Source organism: Salmo trutta, chromosome 20 (genome assembly GCF_901001165.1).
Source record: "Salmo trutta chromosome 20, fSalTru1.1, whole genome shotgun sequence".
Classification (NCBI taxonomy): domain Eukaryota; kingdom Metazoa; phylum Chordata; class Actinopteri; order Salmoniformes; family Salmonidae; genus Salmo; species Salmo trutta.
In genome coordinates, this window is record NC_042976.1 from 16,612,348 (window position 1) to 16,628,407 (window position 16,060).

At 38.2% G+C, this 16,060-nt stretch overlaps 1 protein-coding gene across 1 annotated transcript in view; it reads left to right on the forward strand.

The window, feature by feature from the left end:
* LOC115156297 (low-density lipoprotein receptor-related protein 1B-like) overlaps positions 1 to 16,060 on the forward strand; it is a 575,728-nt gene that overhangs the window by 280,871 nt on the left and 278,797 nt on the right. The window contains exons 5-7 of the mRNA XM_029703749.1: positions 1,427 to 1,555; positions 14,857 to 15,114; positions 15,697 to 15,859. Of these exons, the coding sequence (XP_029559609.1) occupies positions 1,427 to 1,555; positions 14,857 to 15,114; positions 15,697 to 15,859 (550 nt within the window). The remainder of the gene's footprint in view (positions 1 to 1,426; positions 1,556 to 14,856; positions 15,115 to 15,696; positions 15,860 to 16,060) is intronic.

Below are 16,060 nucleotides of genomic sequence, written 5' to 3' on the forward strand. Positions count from 1 at the left end.
GATTTCACAGAAGTGTGATTGACTTGGAGTTGCATTGTGTTGTTTAAGTGTTCCTTTTATTATTTGAGCAGTGTATTTCTATCAATCTTTAAAAAAAAATACTAATTGTCTTACACTTTAACATAACAGAGTCTGTTGTGTAGACTGTTGACCATAAATTACAATTAAATCCATTTGAATCCCACTTTGTTGCAATAAAATGTGAAGAAATCCAAGGGGTATGAATACTTTTGCAAGGCACTGTAGTTTCTGTGCCAATAATGAGTTCTGAAGTACTTTCTGAATTTGAGTTCAGAAGAGTGCAGAGACGGTTGACAATGATAACAATTGTTTATTCCACATAAGGAAACATGCACAGCTGAGGAACATGCTTCCTGAGAGTATACCTTTTTGTATCTCAAGAAAATATACTGAAGTATACTTTCAAAAAAGTATATTTATGTCCACAAAATATTGCATACGTTCAAAATGCATTTGCCAAAAATGTGCATATTACCCAGCATCCTTTTCAGCAGCTGAAGTTTTGATTCATGATATTGTTCCTCATATTTAGCTCATTCAAATGTTTTGATGTTCATTTTCAAACTCAATGATGTTGTACTTTTAATTGCACATTACATGTTACACATTTTATTGAAATGTTAATTTATCACCATAATATGAACAACTAAAGTGTGAAATCCAATTAGTGCACGGTTATTATACATATTACTTGTAAGTTGCTGCCCCAGCTATAACTGTTTTGTAAATAGCATGTTAACATTGGTTGAGAAGATTCTTTGGTCTGTCAATGTAACCTTTACATGGCTAATTACAACATCAAATGTGGTTAATGAATGAGACTATTTCTGAAATGCCTATTTGTAAAAAAAGTAATTAAATTATAATTAAAATACCATTTTAGTATACTTCAAATTTAGGATAACTATACATAAAATGTAATTAAGGTGTATTCAAAGTATATTTGTTTTGCTCTTTATCTAATATACTAAGAATATACTTAAGTACAAACATGTATTTAATATACTTAAATGCTAATAAAAACAAATAAAATGGACATTAAAACATTAAATATATTTTAATTGTTCCAATTTAGATCATTTTAAATATTCTTAAGTCTAGTTATCACAGAGCTATGTAAATATATTAAAATATATTAGTGAAGTATTATATAAGTATATATAAAAATATTTATGTTTCGAAAACGAGGCTAGGAATATGCCTGTAGCATAAAGAGTAGAAAAGAGTGCCTGGAGTGACAGTTTTCACACTACAGGATCCAATGACTTTCCAACGTAAGTTCCTTGGTTGTGTGGTAACCCTTTCTAAGGTGGTAGAGTGAGGGCCACATTAAGTATACTTTATGTATTTGGGTCATGTTTGAGCACACCTAATTTGTTAGAAATGGCTCTCCCTTTCTGCCCAGATCATGATGAATGTGCTGTGTATGGAGCATGTAGCCAAACCTGCCTGAACACCTACGGCTCATATAGATGCAGCTGTACAGAGGGATACATCTTACAGAATGACAGAATGTCCTGCACAGCCAAACAAGGTGAGACTAAGAGAAGTGTATTACAAACAACATCATCTGCATATATGCCATATATTCTTCATTTCTATTAATAAACATAGACGATACAATGTTGGTTCTTTGTTCAACCATTCTGGGTGTCCGTATATGATTAGGCCTAGTTCATCTTAAACTTTGTTTTTCAGCATTGGGTAGCTTCAGTAGAGGAACTATTAATTTGTTCCACCACTGACCACATCTATCTTCCCCCGAGTGGCGCAGCGGTCTAAGGCACTGCATCTCAGTGCTAGAGTGGTCACTATAGACACCCTGGTTTGAATCCAGGCTGTATCACAACCGCCTGTGATTGGGAGTCCCATAGTGCGGTGCTAAATTGGCCCAGCGTCTTCGGGGTTTGGCCGGTGTACTGTAGGCCGTCATTGTAAATAAGAATTTGTTCTTAACTGACTTGCCTAGTTAAATAAAAAATATGTCTTCCACCAGGGAATGTGGTAGTAGACAGTCAGTTTAGGATAATGACGGATTTAAGGATTCTGAGGTTTTAAATGGGAACCATCTCAACACTCTGGGAGAGTTTTGTGGTGAGACAATACCTGGCGTTGCCTTGATTTATGTTATGGTCCAATAACTGGCAAACAAAGCAGCACACCTAGCTGGGGAGAGTCACACTGTTGCCAGTTTTAATCAATGTGACTGGTTTCCTACCAGGAATAAACTGAATATGATTACCCATAAACTTAACTGAACCTAATGCTCACACACATTAATATTCATTTAGCAGAGAAAGATTGCAGTACAGGGATAACTATGGGTTTACCATTAGTTGTATAAGCTCATGAATATAAATTTAAGGAGCATATTTTCTCAGAGGCCATGAGATGGGGAGATGTAGAGGATGAACAACATATTAAGGGGTTTAATGTTTATTTCAAGTTTAGAAAATATAAAGCATTGACTTGTTTTCTTCTTCTACACTGTAAAACATTTCCTGTAAAATGTACAATAACTTACTGGCAGCAAATAGCCAGTAAATTACTGGAACTTATTTTACAGTACAGCTACTGTAATCCATTGTATGGTAATCCATTTTATAGCACAAAAATATTACTATAATCTATTTTACAGTATATTACTGGAATTGCCCATGCAGCGACATATTACCCAGTGTTCTTTGCAAGTTTTCAATTTTATATTTACATTTATATTTTGGTCATTTAGCTGGCGCTCTTGTCCTAAACAACTTAGAGTCAGTGCATTCAACCAAGGTTGATAAAATAAAAATGTATAATTACATTTCAGCAGACACTCTTATCCAGTGAAACTTACAGTAGTGAGTGGACACTATTTCCATACTTGTCCCCAATGGGAATCAACCCACAACCCTGGCATTGCAAGTGCCAACCAACTGAGCCACACAGGACAATATCACAGTTGTAGCAAGTAAAATATTTGTGTAACCGTTACTGAAAATGTTGTAGTTAAGGATACATTGGTCTTCAATTTTGACTGTGTAGTTTCGGGGGAAAAAGTGGTGTTTCATTGGTGGGGGTGGCCATGTTGTTGGGGATCAGAAATGTCCTTTACAAGTGAAACAGATTAACATTTCCAGGGTGAAAGCAAAGTGTCATATGCTGAGTCAGTGAGGAAAGTAGAGGATGGTGGACAAAGGGTGAGGGAGCCTGAAAGGATCCCTGTGAGTAGTTGGCCAGTAGAAAGTGACCTGAACAGTTTGTGCTTTAGTAAGGTTGACTTCTTGGCATGTATTGCTATTGTCATTAAAGATGGAAAGGAAATGCCAGAAGTTTGAATTGGTAGTAACAGCAGCAGAGAAGATTTTGGATATCAGAGATTTTAGTGGAGAAAACCTACAGGGGGTTTTGAGAGAAGGGGTTCCAGCCTCCCAGGCCGATGGCCTGGTGTAGGATCTGTTGGGGCGTGTTGGGGATAGTGGTACAGTGCCTACAGAAAGTATTCACACCCCATGACTTTTTCCACATTTTGTTGTGTTACAATCTGAATAAAACATTTATTACATTTACATTTTGTGTCACTGGCATACACACAATACCCCATAATGTCAAAGTGGAATTATGTTTTTAAAAATGCTTACAAATTAAAAAATGAAAAGCTGAAACATCTTGAATCAATAATTATTCAACCCCTTTGTAATGCCAAGCCTAAATATATTCAGGAGTAAAAATTTGCTTAACAAGTCATATAACAAGTTGCATGGACTCACTCTGTGTGCAATAATAGTGTTTAAAACGTTTTATTTTATTTTATTTGTATTACTACCTCGTCTCTGCACCCTACATAAACAATTATCTGTAAAGGCAGTGGCGGTCAGTGCTGTTTAAAATGAGGGAGGACGCAAAAATGTTTTATGAACATGGTCTCATTTCTATTACAGCATATTGGATGACTGTCATTCATATTCCATTCACCCAGCTCAATGTAACATTGATGGGTTTAGGCTACTACATAAAACTCAAATTTTCCAAATACCCATCATGATGTTGCTATAACCTAGCCTATGAATGAAAGTTTACAACGTAGGTGCACACAGGTCTAGAGACATTTGAGCAAGGTGGCAGACATTGACACGTTCAATACGGCCTCGCACACTAGCTAGCTGCCCAGAAAGACTCACAGTTGTAATCGCTGCCGAAGGTGATTCTAACATGTATTGGCTCAGAGGTGTAAATGAGATATTTCTGTATTTTCAATAAATTTGCTAAAACTTCTCCAAACATGAAGCTGGTTGAGAGAATGCCAAGAGTGTGCAAAGCTGTCATCAAGGAAAAGGGTGGCTATTTTGAAGAATCTCAAATATAAAATATATTTAGATTTGTTTAAAAAAATGTTGGTTGCTACATGATTCCATATGTGTTATTTCATAGTTTTGATTTCTTCACTATTATTTTTCAATGTAGAAAATAGTCAAAATAATAGGAAAAACATTGAATAGGTGTGTCAAAACTTTTGACTGGTACTGTATATAGGTTAACATGGTGGTGCAATTTCGTTTTTTTCACCTTTTCTTGTGTACAAATGTGCAATGCACTTTCCAAACTGTAAAAGGCAACAAAACGCAACAAAGCGTTTAGTCTGCTGGAAAACCACGCAAAGAAGAAGACATTTCATGATATACAATGCATTCGGAAAGTATTCAGACCCTATCCCTTCTTCCACATTTTGTTACATTACAGCCTTATTGTAAAATGTATTAAATCATTCTCCTAGAGCTGGATGCCCGGCCAAACTGAGCAATCAGGGGAGAAGGGCCTTGGTCAGGGAGGTGACCAAGTTCCCGATGGTGACTCTGACAGCTCCAGAGTTCCTATGTGGAGATGGGAGAACCTTCCAGAAGGAACACCATCTCTGCAGCGCTCCACCACGGAAGCCACTCCTCAATAAAAGGAACATGATAGCCCACTTGGGAATGGTCTTGTTTCTATTACAGCATATTGGATGACTGTCATTCATATTCCATTCACCCAGCTCAATGTAACAGCGATAGGTTTAGGCTACTACGTGATACTCAAATTTTCCCTATACCCATCATGAAGTTGCAACAAATTGGCCTATGAATTAAAGTTTCCAACGTAGGTGCACACAGGTCAAGAGAAAACATTTAGGTGACAGTGACATTCAATACCGCCTTGCACACTCTTGCCTGCATCTAGCTGATATAGGGTGTAATTATTAGTCAGTTTATTTTGGATAAATTCAGGTATGTTTATCCCCGTTTTGCTCCACTTGCTTCCGTTTAAGAAAAGTTTTTCAACAGAATCGTGGAATGAATACACCCATGATCACGAGTAAACCGAGTTCACTCTCATAACAGCCACGTTGTATTCCTTCTCTCCCCTTCTCTTGTGGACTTCAATGCACAACAAATCAGCTGTATGTGACCAGGCGAAAAAACCTATCCAAGCCAAACCTCTACAAACATCCTACATCGTTGTCACCATATTAGCTAAAGTAATGTCATAGTCAGCATAGCTAATAGAACTAACGCGTTAGTAAACCGCTACAATCATGCAGTAACGTTAGTGTACAGTCAGTAAGCAGTTACACCGGCGTGCCCCGGTGGCAATAAAATAGTAATACCAAAAGCTTACCTTGATTTGGAAGAGTTCCAGTGTTGTGTTGGAAAGTCATAGCCAGCTAGCTAACATAGCATCCCTAGGCTAAACTGGCTAGCAGCATTTGCTAGCTAAGTAAGTGAAACTGAAAGTGAAAAAGAATGACAAAATCTCTCTCTAGCTTCTCCTTCGTTTTGGAATGAATGAATTTGTTCAAAACTGTTCACCTATTGTCTTTCTCTCTCTTTGAGTCAACTACTCACCACATTTTATACACTGCAGTGCTAGCTAGCTGTAGTTTATGCTTTCAGTACTAGATGACTTCTCTGATCCTTCGATCGGGGGACAACATGTCAGTTAATGCTGCAAGGCTGGAGGACGTCCTCTGGAAGTTGTCATAATTACTGTGTAAGTCTATGGAAGGGAGTGAGAACCATGAGCCTCCTAGGTTTTATATTGAAGTCAATGTACGCAGAGGACGGAAGCTTGATGTCCTCCGATTACACCATGGTGCTACCCTACAGAGTGCTGTTGAGGCTACTGTAGACCTTCTTTGCAAAATAGTGTTTTATTCAATAATTTGGTGATGTGATTATATTTAGTGTAGTTTTATCTAAAAATGGTATCATTTTTAATGTTTTACAATTTTTTTTTTTTCATTTCAATGAGGAGGATTGTCCTCCCCTTCCTCCCCCGAGGAGCTTCCACTGCTGGGCTCATTGAGTTCTACAGCAGGATTAATACATGCTCCTCAGGCTCAGCGGCTCCAGATACGTGCTCCCTTTCTGTGTGTGAGGGAAAATAGATCATGCTGCAGGCAGCATAGAGAAGAAAAATACAGAACTGATAATTGATCGCATGGTGCAAGAATGAATGCAATTAATTGATTGAGTGTTATAATTGACACAGCTTTGTAGAACGAAAAGATACACAGCCTCTGCTCCACAAACTCGATCTCGAGAAGGAATCATTTGAGGGGCTGCAGTTTGCGAACGATATTGTGCATATATATCACTCTCACAGCAGTCAAGCAATGCACTCCGCTAAGACGTGTTCACAATCTAGTCCGGTTGCCGCCACAACTAGACCTATCTAGAAATGATCATATTTGTATGCTTAGCAATCAACAAATGTACATTTTTAGAGGTCATGAACAGTCAAAATCCTGTTTTTCATGAAATTGGATGGTATTTGGATGAAACCAGATCAAAGTATGATGACCAAAGCATGAAAAATGTATTTTGCTTATCCATTGATAACGTTTGATCATAGTTACATGTCCCCTCCCCATATCAAACACTTGGATTCAGGAGGTGTGATTATTAAGTGGATAGGGTGACATCACCTTAAAAACCTCTTATGGCTAGGGGGCAGTATTTTCACGGCTGGATAAAAAACGTACCCGATTTAATCTGATTATTAGTCCTGCCCAGAAACTAGAATATGCATATAATTATTAGCTTTGGAGAGAAAACACTCCACAGTTTCTGAAACTGTTTGAATGGTGTCTGTGAGTATAACAGAACTCCTATGGCAGGCAAAAACCTGAGATGCTTCTGTTCAGGAAGTACCCTGTCTGAACATTTCTTGCCCTTGTTGATTCTCTCTATCTTTTACAAAGGATCTCTGCTCTTACGTGACACTTCGCACGTCTACAATGAAGTCTCAGAGCCCGGGAAAAACAGGAATGACGTAATTCAAAGCCCTGGCTGAAGCACACGAGAGCAAAAGCTAAGTGGTCACTCAATGGACTAAGCCTTACGCTCGCGACCCGCCCCCGGCTTTCGGTTTTTCCCTCAGTATACAGACAGGCAGATTCACGGTCAGAATATTATCGCTTCTCTACGAGATAAATTGCATAAAAATTGGTTTTAAACAGCGGTTGACATGCTTCGAAGTACGGTAATGGAATATTTAGAAATTTTTTGTCATATTTTGCGTCATGCTCGTGGCCGAGATTTAGCGTTGGGATAGTGTCTAGAACGCACGAACAAAACGTCTTGATGGAACATAACGATGGATTATTTGGGACCAAACCTACATTTGTTATTGAAGTAGAAGTCCTGGCAGTGTATTCTGACGAAGAACAAGCAAGGTAAGAACATTTTTCTTATAGGAAATGTGATTTTGGTGAAGGCTAAACTTGCAGGGTGTCTAAATAGCTAGCCCTGTGATGCCGGGCTATGTACTTAGATTATTGCAAAATGTGCTTCATCCGAAAAGCTATTTTAAAATCGGACATATCGAGTGCATAGAGGAGTTCTGTATCTATAATTCTTAAAATAATTGTTATGCTTTTTGTGAACGTTTATCGTGAGTAATTTAGTAAAATCACCGGAAGTGTTCGGTGGGAATGCTAGTTCTGAACATCACATGCTAATGTAAAAAGCTGGTTTTTGATATAAATATGAACTTGATTGAACAGACATGCATGTATTGTATAACATAATGTCCTAGGTGTGTCATCTGATGAAGATCATAAAAGGTTAGTGCTGCATTTAGCTATGGTTTGGGTTTATGTGACATGATATGCTAGCTTGAAAAATGGGTGTCTGATTATTTCTGGCTGGGTACTCTGCTGACATAATCTAATGTTTTGCTTTCGCTGTAAAGCCTTTTTGAAATCGGACAGTTTGGTTAGATAAAGGAGAGTCTTGTCTTTAAAACCTCTTACATCTACACGTTCCGCTAGCGGAACGTCTGCTCCAATATCCAATGATGGGCGGGGCGCGAAATTCAAACTCCTCTAAATCCGAAAACTTACACTTTTCAAACATATGACTATTTTACAGCTATTTAAAGACAAGACTCTCCTTTATCTAACCAAACTGTCCGATTTCAAAAAGGCTTTACAGCGAAAGCAAAACATTAGATTATGTCAGCAGAGTACCCAGCCAGGAATAATCACACAGCCATTTTTCAAGCTAGCATATCATGTCACATAAACCCAAACCATATCTAAATGCAGCACTAACCTTTGATGATCTTCATCAGATGACACACCTAGGACATTGTGTTATACAATACATGCATGTCTGTTCAATCAAGTTCATATTTATATCAAAAACCAGCTTTTTACATTAGCATGTGACGTTCAGAACTAGCATTCCCACCGAACACTTCCGGTGATTTTACTAAATTACTCACGATAAACGTTCACAAAAAGCATAACAATTATTTTAAGAATTATAGATACAGAACTCCTCTATGCACTCGATATGTCCGATTTTAAAATAGCTTTTCGGATGAAGCACATTTTGCAATAATGTAAGTACATAGCCCGGCGTTACAGGGCTAGCTATTTAGACACCCTGCAAGTTTAGCCTTCACCAAAATCACATTTCCTATAAGAAAAATGTTCTTACCTTGCTTGTTCTTCATCAGAATACACTGCCAGGACTTCTACTTCAATAACAAATGTAGGTTTGGTCCCAAATAATCCATCGTTATATCCAAACAGCGACGTTTTGTTCGTGCGTTCTAGACACTATCCCAACGCTAAATCTCGGCCACGAGCATGACGCAAAATATGACAAAAAATTTCTAAATATTCCATTACCGTACTTCGAAGCATGTCAACCGCTGTTTAAAACCAATATTTATGCAATTTATCTCGTAGAGAAGCGATAATATTCCGACCGGGAATCTGCCTGTCTGTAAACTGAGGAAAAAACCGAAAGCCGGGGGCGGGGCGTGTCACGCGCCTAAGGCTTAGTCCATTGACTGACCACTCAGCTTTTGCTCTCGTGTGCTTCAGCCAGGGCTTTGAATTACATCATTCCTGTTTTTCCCGGGCTGTGAGACTCCATTGTTGACGTGAGAAGTGTCACGTAAGAGCAGAGATCCTTTGTAAACGATAGAGATAATCAAGAAGGGCAAGAAATGTTCAGACAGGGTACTTCCTGAACAGAAGCATCTCAGGTTTTTGCCTGCCATAGGAGTTCTGTTATACTCACAGACACCATTCAAACAGTTTCAGAAACTTTGGAGTGTTTTCTCTCCAAAGCTAATAATTATATGCATATTCCAGTTTCTGGGCAGGACTAATAATCAGATTAAATCGGGTACGTTTTTTATCCAGCCGTGAAATTACTGCCCCCTAGATGTAAGAGGTTAAATAGCTGTAAAATAGTCATATGTTTGAAAAATGGAAGTTTTCGGATTTTAGAGGAGTTTGAATTTCGCGCCCCGCCCATCATTGGATATTGGAGCAGACGTTCCGCTAGCGGAACGTGTAGATGTAAGAGGTTTTAACATGAATTTTAATACACCAATGGTCATATGATATTCTCTTACCTAATTTAAATAAGTACCACCTTTTAACCAACATTGAACGCGGCGTGTTTACAGAGGAGCATGGTTTATATAGCTAGATAGCTACTCTACTGGTGCCAAAATGTGACTGTAGGGTGTCAGAAAATATAATTACAAGTTTACCCTATTCATATATGGCAATGATACTTATATGTTTTCTCTTTCATCTGTGTCTGGTGTTAGCTAGTTACTGGCTAGCTAGGTCTTCAGCCAGCATGGAACAAAAGGAGAAGGGTTGTTCAAAACAGATGCAGTTGTCAAGTCATTACGTCCATCAGTGCTGCGGTGAACTACATTATGAAAGACATGCCAAACGGGAGATGTATAAAACTTCTTTGATGTCATTGATTCAATGTCAATGTTGTTTTGTGTATCCCTAGATTTGCTTGAGATTATTTTACTGCAACACTGCTTACTGTGTCCAAGTTCCTTGACGTAGGCATTTCTAAGAGCTGCAGTCAAGGTGAACTCATGAATATTAGCTCCCCGCCCACTCAGCCCATCTTTTCAAACCTCCTGGTAATTAGCCATGAGAGATAAAGTACTTATTCTCACAATTTTTGCCTTTTTATCCAAAACAAATACTGTATTATGGGTGCTATTTTAGTCACTAAAATGGCATTTTTACATGAAAATCAGAATGACTGTTCAGGACCTTTGACAAAGGCTTCTAAACGGACAGTGATTACAGGGCAAAACAGATCAAAACGACATGGCTAGCCACTCAACCGTTAAAGGTTTGAGATTTGCTGCCACTCTGATCTTACAGCACTCTCACTAACAGGTGCAACAAATACAGCCTCTTACAAGACCTGCCTCAAAATGTTAATGACTGAGAAACAACAATACCATGCACCCACTATTGTTCAAAAGGTATTTGGTACTCCAAAAAATATGGTATGGTACTGTATTCTTAATTACAGTACATGACTGACGGCAATTGGTCAGAAGCTACTATAGCATTTCAGGAAAAGGTTGGTAGAATTCCTAAAATGCAGTATATTTACTGTGCATTCTACAGTGTTTTACTGTTGAAATTCCAGAAGGTCTTACAGTCTGCTGTAAAACAAATGTCCTTTTTTTCAGGGGTTGGCTGATGGTTGGCTGATGTTGCTCTGAGTATACTGTACTTAATACCTTCTTTTTTTTGTTTTATTTTGTACATTTATTTAACAAGCCAGGTTTATGTGGTCTGTATGTACTTTTAGATTGTTGCTTCCATCAATGCAATTGTCTGCATCATTTCCAATCCCACATATATTTTGGGGGTAAATATTTATATCTATATACATACACTACCATTCAAAAGTTTGGGGTCACTTAGAAATGTCCTTGTTTTTGAAAGAATAGCACATTTGTTGTCCATCAAAATAACATCAAATTGATCAGAAATACAGTGTACATATTGTTAATGTTGTAAATGACTATTGTAGCTGGAAACAACTGATTTTTAATGGAATGTCTATGAAGGTGTATAGAGGCCCATTATCAGCAGCCATCACTCCTGTGTTCCAACAGCAAGTTGTGTTAGCTAATCCAAGTTTTTAATTTTAAAGGGCTATTTGATCATTAGAGAACCCTTTTGCAATTATGTTAGCACAGCTGAAAACTGTTGTTCTGATTAAAGAAGCAATAAAACTGGCCTTCTTTAGACTAGTTGAGTATCTGGAGCATCAGGATTTGTGGGTTCGATTACAGGCTCAAAATGGCCATTATTAACTTTCTTCTGAAACTCTTCAGTCTATTCTTGTTCTGAGAAATGAAGGCTATTCCATGCGAGAAATTGCCAAGAAACTGAAGATCTCATACAATGCTAGTACACTACTCCCTTCACAGAACAGCGCAAACTGGCTCTAACCAGAATAGAAAGAGGAGTGGGAGGCCCGGTGCACAACTGAGCAAGAGGACAAGTACATTAGAGTGTCTAGTTTGAGAAACATATGCCTCACAAGTCCTCAACTGACAGCTTCATTAAATAGTACCCACAAAACATCAGTCTCAACGTAAACAGTGAAGAGGCGACTCCGGGATGCTGGCCTTCTAGGCAGAGTTGCAAAGAAAAATCCATATCTCAGACTGGCCAATAAAAAGAACAGATTAAGATGGGCAAAATAACACAAACACTGGACAGAAGAACTCTGCCTAGATGGCCAGCATCCCGGAGTTGCCTCTTCACTGTTGTACTTTGTAAGGATTGTTTAAAAAACAACAATATTTTGGAGATTGTATCATTTTAATGTAACCGAAAATGAGCAGTTGTAATCTGAATGAAGGGAAAAAGGCCATTCTTGATCATGGGGTGAGACATTCTTAGTAATTTACTAGAGAACCATTTCGGATTTAAGTATAACTTTTGCATGACTGATGCCTTTAGTGAGAGGTCTAATGCTTTAATGTTTAACCATTTCTGCCCTCCGAATTCATATTCGTTATATAAATAGGCCCTTTTAATTATGTCTGGCTTGCCATTCCTAATAAATTTTAGTATTTTTTGTTCATATAATTTAAAAAGCAGGTCTATGGGTGTAGGCAAAACCATAACAAATAGGTCAACTGTGATATGACTAAAGAGTTCATCAGGGTGATTTTTCCACAAATAGACAGGTATTTTCCTTTTCATGGTAGCAAGATCTTATTTATTTTTGCTAACTTTCTATTAAAATGTATTGGAGTGAGATAATTTCTTTCTTTCGGGATATGTATACCAACTATGTCCACATCCCCATCAGACCATTTTATTGGTAGACTACACGATAATGTAAAAGTATATATTTTTTGTGATCTAATTTGGTTATAATACAGAGAGGTTAGAAAAAGTATCAGAACCTTTAAGGCTGTGGAGGGATTCTAATTGTGGTTTTAAAAGAAAACATGCATCATCAGCATACAATGACACCTTTGTTTTTAAGCCATGGATTTCTAATCCCATAATATTATTGTTGGATCCAATTTTACCAGCTAACATTTTGATGGCAATAATAAATAGATATGCTGATAGTGGACAACCTTGTTTTACTCCTCTTGAACATTTAAAACTTTCTGAGATGTAGCCAAATGTACTTATTTTACTGTGCATTCTACAACCTGCTGTATTCAGTTCATGCAGTATCATACTATTGATTAATACAGTAAGTTACTGATAAAATTACAAAAATGGTTAACAGTGTGTATTTGACTTAATCAGTTTTCATCACAATGTTACAAGGTTATGATTATATAATACAATGCTTTCACCTTGCATGTTCCAAAAAGTACATAGTCCAACACTTTGTGACATTTACCTTGAACTGACATTTCATTAGTTAAAAACGTATGTTTGCCTCTTTTAAAATCTAAAACTTGGACAATTTCAATGCAATTCTAGAAATGATGTGGAAGGTAGATAGGCAGGTAGCCTAGTGGTTAGAGCATTGGACTAGTAACCGAAAGGTTGCAAGATTGGCAAGGTAAAAATCTGTTGTTCTGTCCCTGAACAAGGCAGTTAACTCACTGTTCCTAGGCCATCATTGAAAATAATAATTTGTTCTTAACTGACTTGCCTAGTTAAATAAAGGTTAAAAAAAAAATATATAGTAATTGTTTGACTCTTGTGGTACAGTAGATATATGTAGAGTTGAATGACAGCTAAAGTTTTGCATTCAAGAGAACAATGTCTCTACCAGAGAGCTTGGCTGTGCCCAAAATGGCACCCTATTTCCCTATGGGCTCTGGTCAAATGTAATGCATTACACTACATAGAGAATAGAGTGCCATTTGGGACGCAGACAATGTGCTCGTATGAAAGAACCAATGCCCCATCCATGCTGTAGTAGTATCTCAGGGTATATTATCTAGCTCCTAAAGGTTGACTTAGAGGGATCATGGTAAAGAAAAGTGCTTTTCACAGTGGACACACTAATTTATTGCCCATATTAGAAGAGCCAGCTCTGACTTGAACTTCTGTGGGGGATCAGTGGCAATGAATTAATCAAAATGTGCTTATAAAGCCCCTTTTACATAAGCAGTTGTCACAAAGTGCAGAAACCCAGCCTAAGACCCCAAAGACCCCAAAGAACAAGCAATGCAGATGTAGAAGCACAGTGGCTTGGAAAAAATCCCTAGAAAGGCAGGAACCTAGGAAGAAACCTAGAGAGGAACCAGGCTCTGAGCTGTGGCCAGTCCTATACTGGCTGTGCCAGCTGGAGATTATAAAGGTACATGGTCATTAAGGACAGATCGTTCTTCAAGACATTCAAATGTACATAGATGACCAGCAGGGTCAAATAATCCCCGTGGTTATAGAGGGTGCAACAGGTCAGCATCATAGCCAAGCATTCAGTGTTCGAGACAGCAGGTAAAGGAGAGAGAAGATGAGAGAGAGAGAGAGAGAGAGGTGAGAGAGAGAGAGGTGGGGGGGACAAACACTGTCAGTTAGGCCTCAGAAGTGGGTTGTGTTAGCCTATCAGTCACTGGGCTAAATCCCCCTTCTGACACAAAGCTGGGGAAGGAGCTTGGACTGTGGAACAAAACGTTTTGTTCATCTTCCTCCGCTTTTCATTGGGAAACAAAGTTAGTTTGCTCATGTATAGAGAAAACAGCTGGTAACTGACTTTTATTTAGATATGCTTTCCCAGCTCATCTACGACAATAATGGACATAGGGGTGTATTGGGTAGAGGAGGAGATAACAGCTGTATAGAAAATTGTAATTACCATAATTGTTTTATTGAATCTGATGTAGTTTTGATGTAGCTTTGATGTTCTTTCAGGAGTTTGTTCTGTTTAGTTATAAATTACAGAAATGTCTAGAAGAAAATCCACATTGTGTTTAATATCTTCTTAGTCCTCCTGGGTTGATACAGGCATTTTATATTCTTTGTGAAGGATTTCCACCATGTTGTTTTTCCCCAATTTCTCCAAATGTCTTTTTCTTGTGTTCCAGACCCTGGCGACGCTCCTCCAGCTCTACTGATTGGAAGGTCAGATTGCATAGCAACCACACGATTAAATGGATCTAGTCTACAGACCTTGAAACTGTTGGATGAAAATGGATCCCTTTCATTGGATTACAATTACCAGGAAAAGGAAGTGTGTTGGCTTCTTTCCTCAGACTCTTCCAGACGGCTACGCTGTGCTAAAATGAAGAATCTGAATGGATTTACAATGGAAATGGATATCAAAACAGTACAAAGTTTACAAAGTATGTCTTGCAGTGTGTCAAGTGGTCAAAGATATTCTCCAACTTACAATGTTTGGCAACTATTGATTTTTTTGCACACTCAGTCATGCCCCTTCAGAAAGCCTTAAAACGCTCCCGGTCTCTCTCTTTCTCTCCTTCTTCCTCTCTCTATGTCTCTCTCTTCTCAATGTCCATTCCCTCCCCCCCCCCTTCAAGCAACCACATGCACCCACAGCACTTAGGCCTGTATATCTTCATATTTTCAAGTCTGTTTTTTTCCCCCACTTACTTTCACAATGTAGGAAATGCCTACCCAATGCACTTCCCATGGTCACTCTCTTCTTCAGGGTCATTGTAGTGCTAGTCTATCCTGTTAATTCAATAATTTAAGGAATGCTGTTCATGCTCAGTATACCATCAATGTTAGATTCCTTCCTTACTTTGCATTCAGTTATGTGTCTTTACCTTTAATGAATGACATGAATGTCCATAATAAAATGCTTTCTAACATAATGGAAGATCAGCAGGTCTATCCTCACAATATGTCCTTAATCAAAGAAAGTTTTGGTGGCAAGAATTTAATGACTTTGTTTTCATCCATAGATGTAGAACACATGACCATTGATTGGCTCACTGGAAACTTCTACTTTGTGGACCATGTAAGAGACAGGATATTTGTTTGCAGCCATGTTGGGGACACCTGCATCACCATCATAGATTTAGATCTGACCAATCCTAAAGGAATCGCTGTGGATCCTCTTATGGGGTAAGTTATCTTTGTATGTTTACTTTGACTGGCAATTACAAGTGTAACCTTTAGTATCCCTCAAGTCCATTGGCTCCATCTATTGTCACAGATCTTGTCATGGTATGCATTTTTTTTGTGTCCATTTAACATAGAAACCAATTGGCTGGTATTCAATCAAGTGCACGGAGTGGTTTTCCGAATAGCGCTTCCAGAAATGTG